Source organism: Semicossyphus pulcher, unplaced genomic scaffold (genome assembly GCF_022749685.1).
Source record: "Semicossyphus pulcher isolate SPU_LCO1_2020_fin unplaced genomic scaffold, fSemPul1.0.p SCAF_23, whole genome shotgun sequence".
Taxonomy (NCBI): Eukaryota; Metazoa; Chordata; class Actinopteri; order Labriformes; family Labridae; genus Semicossyphus; species Semicossyphus pulcher.
In genome coordinates, this window is record NW_027211697.1 from 7,135,531 (window position 1) to 7,153,601 (window position 18,071).

The following is an 18,071-nucleotide window of genomic DNA, read 5'->3' on the forward strand; positions in this document are numbered from 1 at the left end:
TTCAAAGTGAATATTATGTTTCTTTAATTAATCATATTTATCAACAAAGAAACAAACACCCACCACACTTGTTCCCATCAATATATTAATGTACATTAAAGTACATTCTAAATGTGCAAGACTTCACAACACAGCAGGTAAGACATTTTGTCTGAGATGGAATTTCCTAAACAAGGAAAGAAAGGAAAGGTACCTGAAGAAAAAATAAGGTTTTCACACTCACTGAATATACGATACATACTTCTATTGACTTATATACATCTACATTAGACTTGGATACGATTTTTGGTGTGTGATAATCCAGTGTCGAATACAAAATTAGGCAAATCAAATATATTCTGTGGTAACAAAACAGATTCTGAATGAGAATAGTAACATAATCAAAATATAGATATTATCTATTAAATATTTTAATACAATTCAAATCACAATAGTATAGGGAACCCGATTCACGACAAACAATGACATTTAAAATAAAATAAGAATCACAAATGTTTCCTTCCATGGTCACATCAAATATAAACATAAAATTGCTTTTCTTTTTTTCACTTCAGAAGTCAGAGATGCTACGAAAGAAGACCAGCAACTAATCATCTCAAATGAAAGACAAACCCTTATTCCAGTATGCTATTCCCTGTCTGGGGTCAAACTATCTAACAGTCAGGATTGGGAACTTGGTCCAGACTCTTCAGGTCATTAAGGAAGCTGGTTGGAGTCAGGATGTGAGATGACCCTGTCAAGGAGAAAATTATATGTTTATAATGGAGAAAGGAAAATCATAATGAATGCATTTTGCATTTGCAAAAACCATGTTGGTCTCAACAGTGATTGCTTACCAATCAACACTTCCCATTTCCCATCAGTGGCCCGAGTGACTTCATAGGCAGAGCGCATCTCAGAGTGTGACACCCCACCAATCACAAAAATAATAAGCCGAGGGCCGGAGCGATATTCTGTCGGGGATTTATTTTTGTGCCAGTGTCCAAACCGTGCACTGCTGTAAAAGATATCAAACAATAATTGGTCATTAATTATTATTAAAAATAAGGTGACTTTGTAACAATAAGCAGTGAGTTTAATTACACTGAGATGATCCATAAATATTCCCATCCTTCAATGTATGTAATGCTTCTCTTTGATGTTGCATTTACATGAAACTGACCCTTGTGAATGAATGTGCGTGTTAAAAAAAAACTATAAATAGATTAGTTCTATTGTCAGCATGTCTGACACACATCTCTTTCCAGTCTGTAAACATGTGGCTGATTGGTCATCAGCAGAAGATGTTTCAGGAATAAGTCAACACACATGTGGGAGTGAGCAAGCTGCATTGCTTTCACAGTACATTTTATTGTCTTTTGGTTTCTACCACTGCACATCAAAACATTTTTTTTAACTTCCTTTCCAACTGTAATGTCCGGTTTTATATAGACAGCCCAGACGATATTCTAGTGTTGGCATTAATGACTACTCAGTTTGAATTCTGCACTTTGCAAAAAAAGGAAGTAGACAAGCATTGTGCATTATGCAGATTATGAGTGAACGCTGGTCCATGAGAGTGGTTTGTATAAGCACTATCATTCTCTGGGGGATTAAAGAGAATTCCAAGCAAAAGTGTGTTTGTTTAACCTTTTCAGCTTTCCGTCAACAGGTTGGCTTTAATTCAGTTATAGAGATAAAAGTTCTAATTAAACAACAAAAAAATGTCTGTTACACCAGTTGAAAATACTATTTGAGCTAGCTGTAATGTTTCCCTTTTCAGAAAGTTATATTACCCATGAAACCAATCTTTTCCATTTCAATACATTGTGTAATAATATCAAGTAGCATTGTGCCGTTTATACATGATAAAAATGTTCTTTTTCCAGCACCCACCTTACTGCAGTCTGAGTAGTGTTGATGGGAGCAGGATCAGAGATGAATGGCCACTGCTTTCTGTCCAGTTTGTCGTCTATGGCACTCTGCAGTACAGAAAACACACATTGAGTGAAAAGATGTGAGCACAACAGCAGCAACATCAGAACACTCTTTATGGATTAAATACCTCCATGATGTCTTTGATGGTGGGTGTCCATCTAGAGAGCTGGTATGTGCTCTCTGTGCGCTCCCTCCGGTCTGGCAGGGTTTTCCCAGCATTGCGGCCCTAATTAAAAACATGCACATGCAACAGCTAATGAAGGAGTGGATCTATGTCGCAATAAAATTGATACTGAATCAAAGTGCAATCAATTAATTCACCCCAGATATGATGTTACAGCCCAGGTTCTGCAGGTTGTTGATGATGTTGCTGTCTGCTTGTATGTTTGCATGCTGAATGAGCTTGGCAAGGTTCTCCTCCCCAATGCCTACATGGACAAACAGAATCTTTTTGTATAACAAAAATGTTATATTGGTAAAAAAAAAAAAAAAGAAAGACTTGATAAGGGCACACCTTTTTTCTTGTGGAATATGTACAGCAGTATGATGCGGATTTTGTCATAGGCCTCAATTTCATTGTTGAGGAGCACAGGAACAATGCTCTTCATTGCATCCTTTAGAGGCTCCCCTTCTGCATTTGCTCCCATTGCCAGGTCCTGTGTGAGACACCCATGGTTAATCATTACCCATGTTTGTAATCTGAATTACCAATTACGTCTGAGATCAGCTGACAGCCAACTCTTCGATCAGCTGACACGGGAGGATGACTCGCCCTTCAACCTTCATACTACTTATCAAACCTCTTACTCTCTTCCATGCTATGGTTTTAAGTACGCGGCAATAGCACTATTGCTTTGACTCTTTTACTAAACTACTTAAAAGGTTAATGCTGGTGTTACATATACTGAAAACTGCTCTTTCCAGAGAGCAGAAAAAAATGAAACTGCCCTAGATGGCACAGTAAACTTCCAGAGTCGCATTTATAATCCATTAACTATGTCAAAAATGTTGGCCACTTAACTTGGGCTTCATAATTCCACGTAGATTTGGGATTTCCCTCTGCAATCCTGGGCACTGTGCGCTCTACATAAAAACCCTAGCTAAGCTTTATGACGTACTTGGACTACGGCTTGTTAGGGCCAATCAACAACTGAAACTAGAGAGTGGTTGGAACATCACATATAAACACACTTATCATTTTGTTCATAACATTACACACATAGGTTTGTCTTGGTCTGCCCAAACAATGTAGAGCACTTAAACAAATGACAGCTGACAGAGAGCTGTTGCTGTTTGGATCATACTGTCCATCTTAGAGCCAAAACATGCCCATTGGATTAAAGAGGCGGCTTTCAGACATGTTGACAATCCATTAATGTGGTCGAGTGATTCACTCGTACAAAAAGGCCCCATTAACACTTGCATCTCATAAAGCCCCAAGTATGCATCGCTTGTCATTTCCTGTGTGCTTGTGCTACATCTGATACAGGACTAAATGTAGCAGAATACATCCGCTCAGAGACAAAGCATGTCTGGCATACAAACAACACAGAGGGGCTTGGCATTGGTCTGGATCGCGGCTTTATCCCTGGCTCATGTTGATGGAAGGATTTCTACATTACCAAGAAGTACACTTATGAGTTACTAAATGCGTTTACACTCAGTAATGACATAACAGCTCCTTCTGCATCTCTCTAGATATATGGATGTTTACGTCCGGTCTCAAGCTTCTTATGCAATATTACTATTACAATTCTCCATTAAATATCACAGGACTGTGCCAGTGGCTTTTAAATATACCCCAGAGGAGCTAAAAATAAAGACGCCATCATGTCCAGGTCACATTGTTTGCCGAGTGAGTGGGACAGAGAAAGTCCATCTCAGATATTCTCTCTAAGATACTTACAGTCAGTGACTAACACGGTGGGACATTTTAGTTGATCCCCTGCGATATTAAAACTACAGAGTGACAGATTGTTTTGCCAACAGCTCATGACTAGCCATATTCCAAGAATATAACATTAAATGGCCAAATGGTCATCTGCGGGTGCCTTTCTCTTCGGGGATTATGAGAACATAATTACATTTCTATTTATATCTCCAACTACAGATGTACAGCATAACTAAAGCTTCAATCACTTCACTGCCATACAATTGTTGATGAAATGAACTGGACCTTCACTGTATAATAAACCTATGCAAGCATTTTGTTGTTAAAATGACAATGCCTTGAGATAACAACAAAATGTTGATGAAAATGTAAAACAATTTTACACCCCATATGAGTACTTACCTGTTCAACTTCACAAAGCTTGTCAAGAGAGGCCTTGAATTTCTTCATGCAAGCTTCAGCAAGGTGCAAGTGAGTGGAGTACTGTATATGAAAATGAATAAAGAATCATTATTAATGAAGTTAATTGTGGTTAAAACATTATAGGACATATAAAATGTATTACAAACATTTTTCCAAGTCAATGTATTGGCAAATTAACATGTTCAGAAATTAAAGCTAAGCTCCACAGAAAATGCGTCTTTTATGAAAGCATGTTCAAAACACTGATTGAGGAACAAAATCTCTTTTTTTATTCGTACAGCCCTTATCTGAAACTTCCCTTTAAAATAGAACAAATATCATTAGATGATGATACCAATAGGATTTGGCTTTTCTTCAGCCCACTCACCATGCTCAGCTCCTTCTGATACTGTGGCATCTTCTTCAACATCTGAGACAGATCTTTTATGTTTGCCTGAAACACAAAACATTTTTCTTTAACATAAAAACATCTTAATGTTGTATTACAGAAATCTCTAATAATAATTGAACCAAATTCAGTATTGAAAATGAACACTCACATTGTCAGTGCACATTCTCTTGCTCTCACAAAAGGTCCGAAGAAGCTCTGTCACTTTCCTGCAACAGACGGTTTTTTTAAATTAGTCACCTGCGCAAGAGTCAAGTTAATTTGAGCAAAAAATATTATGTTGCTCAATTTTGATTGTTCAAGTACCTTAAGGGATCAAAATCTTAATAAATAATTGTAGTTTTAAATAAACAATATTTAATAATAATTTTGCCCAACGTTGTGGTAACCAGCTTTTAACAGACATAATATTTTACAACATCTTCAAGCAAAGTTTCTTAATGCAAATAAAGAAAAGTGCTTAATATGATCACAATATAAGTAATTAATTATTTTCAATGTGCTCTCTACTCTTTTATACAACTTAAAGCTATTCTTATATACTTAAGCTATAAACTTGGCTTGTGTTGATTTTGGAGCCCCCTGTGGTACACGCTGTGCCTCTTATCTCCTTGCTGATTTTGTCCTGTACATGCTTAAGTGGTGGTTTTTAACAAAAAGATAATCCTAACCAGTGAAAAATTCCTCAAAGGAGCTTTAAAGCTTACATTTATTTGAAATGTATAATATATAATATATAATTTTGAGAATGCACACACTTGTGTGTGTGTGTATAACATGAATTGAGGTTAAAGCAACGTCCAGGACCAGTTGAGACCGATTTAAAGTGGATATTCAAGTATGTAAGGATATGACAAATATATATTTTTAGCTGTAACAGACTTACTTAGTGACATCTGCAATGTGCATATGTCTGAGCTGAACCCAGAGCTCATCATCTTCGTCCAACAACACCTCTCTGTCATTTGAATTTCCAATTCCAGTTGTCTGATAACTTAAAAAAATAAAAAACAAGAATATGTTAAACACAAATATGGAGAGCATTTGAGAAACAATATGCCAAAGACAGCACAGTAACCTGGCATAGAAAATTAACAGCTTCTGATATACAGCATATATATATTTTAAAAAACTGTTCACTCACGAATAGATGTCCTGCTTGATGTCTAGCAAGTCGTAGGCCATCGCCTGTAAGGTCAACTCATGTAGAACAGGAGTGATGGGATCAAACCCACGGTCAACAATCAGCAGCTGGGATCGTGCCTTATCTGCACCCTAAAAACAACGAACATAAGGGACAAAAACTACTACTGATGAAAAAAATCAAATGTATATCACAGATAAAATTAAAATCTACACTAAGCGTGAAATATCACCACTTAATTATGCTATTTGTACAGCTCACACAGTTAAAGTTATATAAGCTTTTAGCAATATGACCATCTAAAGAAATATGAGGCAGCACTTCAGAACACGTGCAGGGTAGTACAATAAAAATAAGTGAAAGATTAGACAGCACAGCATGATGAAGCACCTCAGATGAGTGGGGGCAAAAAGAGGACAGTAATACATGCCTGTTGAGACCCATCTCAGGAGCAAGGAAATGTCAGCTTAGAAGGAAAGAAAAGAAGAAGGGATAAAGACAAAAAGGTCCAGCAAAAGCGTGAGAAAAACAAACATGAATGAAACCCAGAAACCAGAGGCCCACAACATGTAAACACAAAGAGTAGCAGAATCCCAAAAGAAGCTTATTCTCATCTACATAAAAAGTTGGTTTAGCATTTAAAAGCAGGATAGGAAATCAGTTCAGTATTTTCCTTTAAAGAATTGTCTTAATATAGTAGAGCACATAAAAATTGTTGTGGGGGGTAGTTCCTAACCTCTCCCATGCTTGGGTTGTCTGCTTTATGAGCAGTTAGGCGCTGGTAGACTTCATCAGCCAGTCTAGCATTCTCCTCCGGTCCCCTTAGAGACAGAGAGGTACAACACTGAATCAGTAAATCCAATGGCAAAATAATTGATAAGAGTTTAATGCAAGGCTTCTTACTTGCGGTATCTGATTGCAGGGTACTCTTTAAGAGTATCACACAGGGTTGCTATCTGCTCCGCTAGAGTCTCCATCATTTTGTCTTTTCCTTCTTTCGGCTTAGAACTATAGAAGGAGTACAAGGAGGTCGGATCATCCAAGGAGAACACCTGCAGGGGGAAAAGGGATTGAGGCTTGTCTCAAATTTGACAATATTATGTTCACAATAACCCACAGTGTAAGTATAATAGCTACTTATTTAGTAAATATTTCAGGAGCAGCTGCTGGTAAACAAAAAACAGAACTCTCTGAGAACTCTGCAAAGTTTGTTGAATTGAAAAGTCCCCGTACCTGAGACTCATACGGCAGGAAAGCAACGTTGATCTCTTTCAAAGTCTTGACAACCTTTGCAACTCTAGATCTTCCAATCTCTGCAAAGAGACCATCTGGACAGGCTATGGCAAAGGAAACAAATATTTAATTAGAAAATAAATATTGTTCATCTTTAAATATTTATTATAGAACATTTGCCACACACACACACAAAAACAAACTTACTGTCAGTGAAGAAGATGTGTGCTGCTTTGTAAGTAAAGACAGCATCTTTGAAGTCGTTCAAGAGAGCACGAACAGACTATAACATGGGACAAAAGATTAAGAGAATGAGAAGTTTAATACAATGACTGAATATTGTTGAGGGGACTCCGAGGAGGGGCTTACCTTCTCCACAGGTGAAATCAGATAAATTGCCTCCAAACTAGAGATGGGCTCCCTTCGCTTGTTGATGTCCTCCACAACTGAAAAGGAGAAACGGAGGACTTTTAGCTCAATCCAAAGAATTTAACTTGGTCGATATAACATGCAACTCTAGATTAAGTCTTTAAATTGTGTTGAATACTTGATTCTGAGCAGACCACTGCTGTGAAGAAAGGACCATTGCTCGGAAAGCAAATCTGATCACAGACTGCAGAAGACACACAAAATACCATTAACTATTTGAAACTTACTGGTCACCCCCTCTGCCAAAATATCAGACATCTTGCAGCAAGAGGACAGAATCCGCATGCTCATGTGATCCACAATAAGAACCTGAAGAAACAGATACACAGGGGTTACATTCAGTTTGAGAGAGGGAATCTTAAATCCTACAGGGCAACTAGCATTTTACCTTCCACTCTCCATCCTTCTTCACACTCTTGATGACCCCATTGAGAATTTCTGGAGAAGAGGGGGGAAAAAAGGTTTACACATATTTAGAGAAAAATCATCAGAAACATTTTGACCTCCACACAAGAGAGTTCAGCGAAACATGAAATAAGTTTTGGAATTTTAGTTTAGAAACCTGTACGGCAATTCCTAACAATGCTGTTTGTGTAAACACTAGCAACACAACACCATATTAATATTCTATGTGATAGCTATGATTTACACAACTCTTGTTTATATGGCTATTTCCAGAATTTATAAAAAAACATTCTTCTCTTTTTCAAGGATGACAAGGAGTGTCAGTTGATCTATCATAAAAGTGTACATGTATGTAAACATGCCTGGCTTTGTTGTTGTTTTTCTTGAAACCGAAATGTTAATAACTTCAGGGTGATACAAGGGAAAATGAAATATGACCTGTATAAAGCTTTGTTTCTCAATCTAAATCAGGAAACTGGAACTTTTTCTCACATTTAGCACTTGAATTGCCCAACTCAGTCAGTTGGTGTAACTTCCTTTTGTTGAGATTACTGTGTATGATGATCAGATAATAGCATTTTGTGACTTCAGTGGCACAACAGCCGCGATGTGGTTCAACTGGAAAACAAAATGGAAAACTGAGGTGTTCCATGGTGAGCCATCTTGCTCAAAATGCCCTGAGTTAGGGGCAAAAAGGAAAAGCGCCATTTCACACACAAGAAAAGCTGTTAAAAACTGTAAACTGTACAGAAGGAGGGAGAGTTTGGGGACACGACATAATGTACTTTTATCAACATCCATTTTTAAACTAATTAGAAACACAACAGTGCCTCCTTAAGACATAACATAATGGTTATAAGTCTGCTACCACAATAATAAACTTGCCAATTGACATAATAATTGTCTGGTTTTGAGAATAGAAAAAACAGTCACACAAAATGCCACAATGTGGAAAAAAACCCCCTCTTCTTTAGGGTTTTGGGAATTGCAAAAGTAAGATTCTGCACTTTATTTGAAGAAAAACATTAATTCTTTGTTATCAACCTGTGCCAACAAAAGTTGTAATTACAATGTTATGAAGTGTTTCCAGAAAACATATACAGTGTTAGTGGGGTACTTGAATATTTCACTGTATTGTAAATATATTTCTTTTCAGGTATTTGATTGTTGAGATGTGAGGGCAGAATTATAATCCAGCCCTTTAAATGTATTAATGATGATGACATATTTTATTTAGCATCATTAACAGAGACCAGGGAAGGGGGGCCAGTACGATCTACCGCTTTAACTTTACTTGTGTGGGCAACAATGTTGTTGAGCTTTAAATCAAGCTCATAAAGACATCTCAACATGCCATTACACCAACAGCTTCTGCAGATATATCCCAAGCCAAGCTCTACATATGCATGTATTTTATTTACATTAGTGGTGATATCACAGAAGTGAAGAAACATATTGCAAAACTCACAGATTAAAAAGATTATAGGCCCATTCACCTATACGTTATAAGCAAGTAGCAAGTCATTAATGGTATTGTGCCTGAATCCTAGGCAAGGTAAGTGTTACTTTAATTATCTCTAACTATCTCCTAGCCCCTGACATCGTGAAAAGGTTGTATGAATCTAATAGAAAAGTACATTTAAAAAGTTGATTATATCTGATTTGCATAATTCAAATGCTTAAAATGTTCACTTAAAATATAAATATAATGCTACATAACATTGCCATATCCTAATGCTATTTTTTGTGTGTTGTGCGAATACACAATTAAATAAAAATAAATAACACTAAATTGTTTTAAAATCAAATGTCATTTAATACTTTATAACACTCTAAAAGCCTAATGTATTTTATGGCGTTATTGAAACAACTGTTATTTGTTAAACAAAAAAAAGAAGAGAAAATGTGATTAATTTGATTCGTTCATCACATGCGCAGCAACTTCCTCTTACGTTAGCTTGCTAAAGTTAGCCTGTAACTTGGACTGTCACAACATTTCCAATCACAAACGCCGCACATATTTCTCTTTTTATGACCGCCAATTGTCACAACATAGGTAAATACATAAGCAAATTCCGTTAACAGCACATACAACATTACAACGCTACTTTTAATCAATGATCCATGTCGCGTAAACAATATATTCTTCGGTAATGTTAGCCTTTAATAGGGACTGAAGCAGGAAGAAACCTCTGGTGGAGCAACGTTTCTAGTATTGCTTTGTGTTCAAAGTTGAGCGTGAAATTCTTGAGCTCATACGACACATGTAAATAAATATTCAGTGTCTCTTAGTTTTAGGTTAATAAACTTTTGATAGCAGACAATGTTACGACGAATTTTTCACTTACTTTCCCCAACTACCGCTTTCAGCCCACTCGGTGCCATCTTGACAGCAGTCTGCTGGCGAGTCGGTCACTTCCTTGTTGTTAAAACCCGTATGGTTCAAACCACACAGCTTTTGACAGCGAAACAACGCCCCCTACTGTCAGACAATAGCCTTGCAAAAACTCATATGTTATTCACATTTTCTCTTGTGACCATGCAGTCCATGCAATACATGGCGAACATCTGGAAAATGTTGAATTTCAGCATTTTAGCATTTGGATATTTCTTGTAAAAAAAATATTATAATACCATATATAGAATCTTTCTAGTAAATGAATATCAGCTGTAAAAAGGAGCCAGATGTTAGAAAGAAATAAACACTCTATCCTGCCAGGAGACAGGCTGTGAGGTATCCAAACTGGCCCCTTTTCATAGCCAAATATATCAGCTATCACCTGATATGATATCAGGTATCATCTGATGAGTCTTGGGAAAAACATGTCATCACATCTTCATGATGGATGACAAGTCAGGCACTTTGGGGATGTATCCAAGACTTGAGAGTATTTGAACAAGCCAAGTACAGTCCCCTCACATACTTGGGAGAACACAGATAGCGTTGTGGATCTGAAGTAAGCTATGGTCTTATTTCTATGTTATACAGCCTATGCCAAATCCAAAACATTTACAACTGTTATTCCAAAGTATGTGTGAGTAAGTGTTATTTCTAAAAACTACTGTTACTAAAATCCTGGCTACTGGTCAATGTGAATTGGCCAACTATCCTTGTTTCACAAGGTGGCTCCTTTGAATTGAGATTAAAGATGTGGCCATGGGATGTGCAGCACAAGATACATCAACATAGCCAAACACACTAAGGGCAAAAACATTTTTTTTGTTTTTTTACAATAGGTGAAACTAAATCAACAAACGACTTTAATGAAAATCATCATTATAATTCCATGTTAACAAAAGCAACACAAAATGCCCAGTTTCACTTCCTCACATCCCTTTAACTTTCTAAATGAACACAGTGCATGTAATTACACTTTGATGGCAGTGATAAACAGAAAAAATATCATAAAGTCTCAAAGTATTACACAACTACATTATGTCTAGTGAAGGCATTTTTTTTTAAAGAAAATCACGTGATTGTAAATACACCCACATTAACAAGTTAAAAATGCAGGGTGACTCAGCACAATTCAGTGCAGCTCCAATACCATAGCCAGTTTTGCCAGAGGTATAAGGATGTGTCCAACACAAAGTGGTAAGCTGTTTTATGATCTGATGATGAGGAGTACAAACTGTGCCTTTAAACATACTAAAGCTATGTTTAAAGTAAAACATAACCCAGCCATTACTAGAAAGGCATTAACCCATCATAAAGCCTGGTAGTGGGAGCATCATGTTGTGGGAATGCTTATCTGCAGAAGGACCCAGACTTGTGAAAGTAGACTTTTCACTGAATGCAGCAACATACAGATATATCCATCCATAAAATAAATGAAGACATGCTGTGGTGTGAAAGTGAAATGTGGCTTAAGGGATCATTTATTTTGTTATAAGACAACCTTGAATTGGAAGCTTGAGATACCCAGCCATTATAACATTGTACTTGCACAATACAATACTTGCTGCCACAGGAGCCTCTAATGAATATTGTTGTTTTTTTTAATAAAACTCACAATATTAAGTAGGATAATAACAATAAACCCTCTTTCATATAAAACTCAGTAAATATTTTATGACAGAGCAATAACAGCATCTCAACTGATAAGGCATTCAAGAAGAAAGAACTTGAAACGTCTCTAAATTTAACAGTATATTATGCACACTGAATAGCAAAATTATTTCCTTCTTAGAGATTTCATATGCACCATCCTCATAGTCCAGTCCATCCAGTCCAAAAACATTGTGTTAATCCTTCTTCGGTGCTACTGAGAACTAAAGCTTAGTTCTCAGATTCCATAGAAATCTCTTTTAATAGTCTCTGCTCCTTACGAACACGCATCCGCTCTTTGAAGTCCTCCAACTCTTTCCTCTGAAAATAAATATAGTTCAGTGATTATTATCATAAATGGTGCGGCACAGTAGAACCTCTAAACGGACATAAAGACACTGTCCTACATGACACTTTTAGAAATCTGATAAAAAAACATACTAATTACTTTAAACACAACAATGCTTCTTGTTTGAGAGTTGAATCAACATGGGAAGTGTAGAAAAAAACATCGTAGGATTATTAGCTATTCTTAAAAAGATAGTTTCAAACATTCAACGATGAAACAGTGTCAAAAAATACATTAGCAACCTCTATATTATTTTACTGTGAAAATATAATTATGTGGCACTGCACAGTCTTTACCACTCAATACAAGGTGATGGCAACCTAAAGTTTACGTCAAAACATTGCCCCACATTTATTTGTGCTACTGAACAGTGTTTCTGCAGTTACTGCTAAAAAGATGTATGAATTTTTAAACACTTGAGTACTGAACATTACACTTACATGCATTCCCTCGTTAGGTGGGAAGATCTCCCTCTAGTCGCCATAAAAGATGCCATCATAATAGAGAAAAAGAAACATCTGTTATAGCAAGAACACCATATCTCTGAAGACTGGGTTGTATAATTAATAATAAAAGCAGCATTACTTACCTTTCTCTTTACGATGTACTCTTCAAAGTAGTCTGCTTGATTTGAGACCCAGAACATGGCCACAGGAAAGGACAGATACAGCATCATCTGTTCAAAACAAAAACAAATAGACGAGCCAGTGAGTGAGAGTGGAAAACTGTTATATCGTGACTGCAATGATAGTGACTAGCCGGAGCTAACCCCGAAACCAAGGCCGATTTCAATGACTGTAAACCTTAGGCCCAATAAGCTACATATTAAGTGACGTAGTTAAAAAAAAATCCTACTTACTCTAAATACCTCTATTTTCACACCCATTATCACAGCGACTAATGCTCCAACAGAAATGATCTAATAAGCGACCATCGGAAAAGACCTTCAAAGTACTTCCGGGTTTGTAGAAGGTCCAATCATCATAAAGCCATGACGCATGCACTTTGGTTCTTCTTCTTCTTCTTTGGTGTTTTGCGGCAGCCGGCATCCATAAAGTTGCATTACTGCCACCCCCAGGTTTTACTTTTCTTCATTTTCCAACTATTTCCCACTGTCTCTATGTTATTGCATTGTCTACATAACATTGTCTACCTGTTAATTGAAGTGTACTTTTTAAGGTGCTGTGCCCTATCCACAGTCTGCTAATAATGATCTGTTCTCTCCGACTTGTCCCTCTATTTCTTGATATACCAACACTGCTTTGTATTTAATGTATGCCCTTAGTTTCATTATCCCTTAGTTGATGCTACTGCTGTTGCCAACTTTTTTTTTTTTTTTCAAAATTATGCCTCTACCATCTGTTTTTGATAATTTGATATTGATTTCAACAATTCCATTTTTTTTACTGCTTCTTTTTCAAAATTGTCTGCCCTCTCATTTCCTGGTATTCCTGAGTGTGCTGACCCACATGAAGCTGATACTTTTCCCTTGTCTTATTATGCACTTTGGCTGTGAGAAATACACATTTTGAAATAAAGTTGAAATAGACGAGCATGCGGCAATTTGTTCATATAAAATTGTTTCTCTTGATGAAAGACAATTTCTAAATTTTAAGCTTGCTTTTTGATCGCAGCTGACTTTGGCTTAATAAAAGCATTTTCAACGGTAGTTTGGTAGCTGTCCACTTAGGGGCGCCGCAAACCATTGATTGTGTTCAGATGTAGTTATGTCTGTGAATTTTTAGTAAGATTTTTAAAATTACCAGCAAAAAACCCTTCGGTGAATGCTGGTCCCGTTCTACTGACTGTTATTCAAGTGATTGAGTAAAAAGTAACACTGTCTTTCAAATCTAAAATATTTAAAAACAGTGTAACAAGCGATTTATAGTGCACCTTCAAACTCGTTTAAATGCCATTATGGCCATATCTGTTTTTATCCATCATGTCTTTACACTCGCCAAACGTAGGAAGAGATATCTTATACAGTCAAAGATAGAGACCTGTTAAATTTTTTCAGTGGGGTTTAACCAAATACTGTATATTTAACAGTAGTTAAAGCACTTAAAAACAACTGTAGAAGCTGTAACTTGTTTGTTAACGTAAGGATAGACTAGTGGGGATAAATACTGTTATTGGGTGATAACTAAGTATTTTTTGTTAAATGTGATTCCTGTCTGACTTTAACGGCTTAAAGTGCGTTTGAGAAGACGACTCAACTATAATGGAATATATAGTTTGGCCCTCGACCATATCTTTTATTTAAGATAGTTTTGTCCCTATTTGTCGTGTTGAATATGTCTGAAGTTTTTGCCAAATGTCATAAATCTACGGATACAATTGCCACAGAAGTTGCAGTCCGTGACACGCTCTTTACGTCTTCAACGATAGACCTACGTGTGACGTCATCGCCAACGAGAGGTGTTCAGGATCCTCGGAGAGACAGATCCCGCGCGCCCTGGCAACCTGATAAACCCAGGTAAACGCTGTTGTTTCGGCTAATTCTGTCAGTCAAGTTGTCTCAGTAGGCCGTATGAGTAGACAGCAAGACAAATAATAACAGCGGTGTGAAGGCTTGAAGGGTAGTTCTGATGCCCGGCGCCCACAGAGACCGTTCACTTGCACGGCGGCCTGTTCAGGCTAACGAGCTTGCTAGCTTAAGCTAGTTGGCAGTTGTCTATCAAAAGACACAATAAACGCACCTACATTGTGTGTCTCTCTGATATCCCTTGCCTGTCTCACCCAATGTTTGCCACAAATACTCTACTAATAGTCGGACAAATGCTGATACGAACACCGTGTTGGGCATCTATTGCTAGTTTGCTCGTCGACTGTCTTGTGTTATGGGAGACGGTGACGCCGTCACCGTGATGATGGCGCACACTCAGACTGGGGCTATTCGATGAGAATGCAGTCAATGGAGCTGATGACACAAAAATAACTGTAATGTCTATTTTCTAAAACGTGCTACCAAGAACAGTAGAACAAAGTGTCTTTACCTTTGTAGGCTTTCAGCTATGCACAGAACTGACGTCCATTACGAAACCCAAGCAATAATCTATGCCCCGTGGCCTAACGTCAGGATCTTGGCTCCTCGACGATGGTCGCTCGCCAACAGTCATTACTTTGCAGTTTATTGTTGTATCTGCCATATCTAGTGATGGTCCCTATCATAGACAGATGTGTTGTGGTCTGTAGTGTTCATGAAGCCGGGTTTTATAGACACAAAGCAGTGGCATCCAGCCGACCGGTGTGTGCAGATAGATTACTCATATTGAGGCCCGTTACTTAGCAAACGGTTTCTGCTGTTCTCACTTGTAAGAGGAACCCTGTATTGTATATGCGTGAAACGTTTTTTGATTATTATGGTTGCTGAGTGCCTCATGTGTAACAACTAAGTTATATCTAATGAAATCTATTTTTTTTACCTTCAGTAACATGCTGGCTTGGATATGTTCTTTTGCATAAACTTGTATAAAGGTTGAAGCAGTAAAAAGCTCTAGCTCTACTGTACCTGGCTGTCTATGTTTTTTCTTTGCCATCGCCCTTAAATAATTTGTTCCAGATCTGCACATATTGGGAATGAATGAAAGCTATGAAACTGGTTTGTGATGAAGTTGTGTGTTACTGCTTGGACATATAAATGTGTTATCACTGTCTACACCAAGTATGTAAATAAAGAGGATGAATTGGGTCAAAGGCCATGCAGCTACCAGGTAAACAGTAAATCAAACAAGCTCATAGGACTGAGCTTTAAATCACATTATTGCAAACTAAATGTTGTGCTGATAAGCTACCCCAAAACATTTCTGGACTCTAAAAATTCACTGCCAGAAAATATCTGCATTTGTGCTGAGTTATCAGAGTGTTGGCTTGATTTTGGTCAACACTATGGCCTATGCTAAGAACAAATTTTCTCACCTCATTTTATATATCAATTTAATTCCTTTTAAACACATTTTTTGGTTCAATTCTTCCTAGTTAGTTTCCATGGTAACACCATCCTTGGCCTAGTTGGGAATGACCTCTGAATGAAAAGAAGAGTTTGGTTCAAGGAACAATTGGGCGAAATCTATTCTAGTGTGTGTGTGCTTCATTTATAATTGTTGTCATTCTGTGGCATGTTGGGATCTGATGGACTATAATTGTTTTTTGTTATTTTGTGATGTCCAGATATTTATATTGCCTTCTCAGCTAACACCTATATTCTGCTTCCATTTCTAATACCACTGATGATGGCCTTCATCAATGGTATTAGAAGGCCCATATTGATCTATGCTTCAGTGTCATTAGAATTTGCCAGTGTAACACAGATCACTGGTTTCTGCTCTTCATCCTTTTAATAGAAAGCTCCTACTTTGTCACTTGAAGCAACAGTTAGCTTGTCTGTCACCCATGTGATTTTCAGAGGTCAAATCACTGCTGCTAAATGTCAGCATGCTCAGTGTTTAGTATAATAATGTTTAGAATAATCATCCTATGTTGGTTAGAATAAATACAAAAAATAGACAGCCTGAACTAAAATTTTCAACAGATCGAAAAAGTATGTGGCCTCTGATTGATAGTACATGTTGCTGGAACTTGTGTTCTATTAACAACGGTTTCCATTTATTGTTACTTCATCAAAACATTTCTTAGGCCTTCTTAAAAATGTTTTTTTTATACCTAGAGGTAGTAACCTATTTCAGAGGCCATAGGATCCTCATAGAGAACCATTCTGTGCCCCTTGCACCTGTTGAACCAGGTAAACACTGTTCACACAGGCACCCCTCCAAGACAATTTTTGGAAATTTTGAAGCGTACAGTGCTTGTGTGAAAGGAGTTTATAAATGAACTAGAGGTTGACCGAAAGTGGATTTTTAAAGGCCGCTATAATAACGATAGTTTGTACAAGGAAAAAGCCGATAGCGGATTAATCGGCCGATATCTCCCTACCCCCCCAAAAAAAGAAACTAATTTAAATAAACAATCTTTATCTTTATTACATATCCTTACACACAACTGTTGAACTGAAAGTCTATGTCAAATAAATAACAAAATAAAAATAGAATACCGAAATAAATAAAATAAGTAGTAAAGAAAATATAATCTGCAAATGAACATCAAACTCAAATTGTTGTGCCCACATTGTGCCCTTCCTCGTCCCATACAGGGACTCTGTTTCCTCCAGCTGCCATCTAATATAAGAAACAAGAAACATGTAAATCAATTCAATATAGCTATTAACTTAATAGGCTATCAAATAGATAATATATATATATATATATATTTATAGAGAGAGATATATATATACAAAACTTTATTATTTACTTTAATATATTTAATATTTATTTCAATCTACATGAATGATTTAAGTTGCACTTTATTAATCATTCTTAAATTGAAATGATACTGCAGTTGTTCTTTAAAGTCGCTGGTTTAATAAAACCTTTCTGATAAAGTAAAGTTTTACTAAAGTTACAAATTAATGGTTATTATCATCATGGAAGCATTCTGGCATATATTTGGTAGAAAAAAACAGAAACACTAATTCAGCAGACACAACGCAAGTAGCATCAAAGAAGTTACCATAAGAACCTCATTTAAAAAGCAAATGTATCGCCCCTGCGTCAGTCTCTCGCTCTTTTCCTTTAACTTTACCTACACATTGTTGTTCACAACAGTTTGTGTTGACGCTGTGACGTGCTTTACTCCTACAGCAGCCTGCCACTTCGACTTTGATAATAAGTACGGAAAGTATCCTTAAGTGTGATCTGCTGGATTACATCGTTGGAAATATGTTGGATTTCTTTACCTGGCGATGCGCTCTTCCGTGGCGTATATCAGGCCAGATGCCGCGCGTCCTGT

The 18,071-nt window shown here is 37.0% G+C and overlaps 3 protein-coding genes across 5 annotated transcripts in view; 1 reads left to right on the top strand and 2 right to left on the bottom strand.

Annotated features, from left to right (window-relative positions):
• stxbp2 (syntaxin binding protein 2) lies at positions 1-10,222 on the bottom strand. 2 transcript variants are annotated; one of them, XM_069674821.1, is made up of 19 exons: positions 10,179-10,222; positions 7,814-7,863; positions 7,653-7,734; positions 7,366-7,442; positions 7,204-7,279; positions 6,997-7,100; positions 6,667-6,815; positions 6,500-6,584; positions 5,764-5,894; positions 5,506-5,613; positions 4,771-4,828; positions 4,599-4,664; positions 4,211-4,291; positions 2,432-2,573; positions 2,239-2,345; positions 2,045-2,143; positions 1,876-1,961; positions 837-994; positions 1-733 (listed from the first exon to the last, which is right to left on the bottom strand). In XM_069674821.1, exons 1-19 carry the CDS (start codon positions 10,213-10,215, stop codon positions 654-656), a joined length of 1,776 nt encoding a protein of 591 aa, XP_069530922.1. In that variant the 5' UTR covers positions 10,216-10,222; the 3' UTR covers positions 1-653. The 2 variants fall into 2 exon arrangements, with proteins under 2 accessions (XP_069530922.1, XP_069530921.1); XM_069674820.1 differs by having other exon boundaries at positions 837-997.
• A 1,469-nt stretch (positions 10,223-11,691) lies between these two features.
• pet100 (PET100 cytochrome c oxidase chaperone) lies at positions 11,692-13,182 on the bottom strand. 2 transcript variants are annotated; one of them, XM_069674838.1, is made up of 4 exons: positions 13,096-13,182; positions 12,817-12,903; positions 12,668-12,700; positions 11,692-12,199 (listed from the first exon to the last, which is right to left on the bottom strand). In XM_069674838.1, exons 1-4 carry the CDS (start codon positions 13,111-13,113, stop codon positions 12,110-12,112), a joined length of 228 nt encoding a protein of 75 aa, XP_069530939.1. In that variant the 5' UTR covers positions 13,114-13,182; the 3' UTR covers positions 11,692-12,109. The 2 variants fall into 2 exon arrangements, with proteins under 2 accessions (XP_069530939.1, XP_069530938.1); XM_069674837.1 differs by having other exon boundaries at positions 13,087-13,182.
• Positions 13,183-14,669: 1,487 nt separating this feature from the next.
• brd4 (bromodomain containing 4) overlaps positions 14,670-18,071 on the top strand; it is a 32,530-nt gene continuing 29,128 nt past the window's right edge. The window contains exon 1 of the mRNA XM_069674805.1: positions 14,670-14,703. The gene's annotated coding sequence lies outside the window, so the exon portion shown is untranslated. The remainder of the gene's footprint in view (positions 14,704-18,071) is intronic.

Bases quoted from the DNA above. Each gene is read 5' to 3' on its own strand.
- stxbp2 (XM_069674820.1), bottom strand. From the start codon at position 10,215: ATGGCACCGAGTGGGCTGAAAGCGGTAGTTGGGGAAA. The intron at 5,614-5,763 runs GTGAGTGAACAG...TATTTTTTTAAG, and splicing joins ATCAAGCAGGACATCTATTC to TTATCAGACAACTGGAATTG. The intron at 1,962-2,044 runs GTATTTAATCCA...TCTGTACTGCAG, and splicing joins CCATCAAAGACATCATGGAG to AGTGCCATAGACGACAAACT.
- pet100 (XM_069674837.1), bottom strand. From the start codon at position 13,113: ATGGGTGTGAAAATAGAGGTATTTAGA. The intron at 12,904-13,086 runs GTAAGTAGGATT...TGTTTTGAACAG, and splicing joins TGAAAATAGAGGTATTTAGA to ATGATGCTGTATCTGTCCTT. The intron at 12,701-12,816 runs GTAAGTAATGCT...TATGGCGACTAG, and splicing joins AGTACATCGTAAAGAGAAAG to AGGGAGATCTTCCCACCTAA.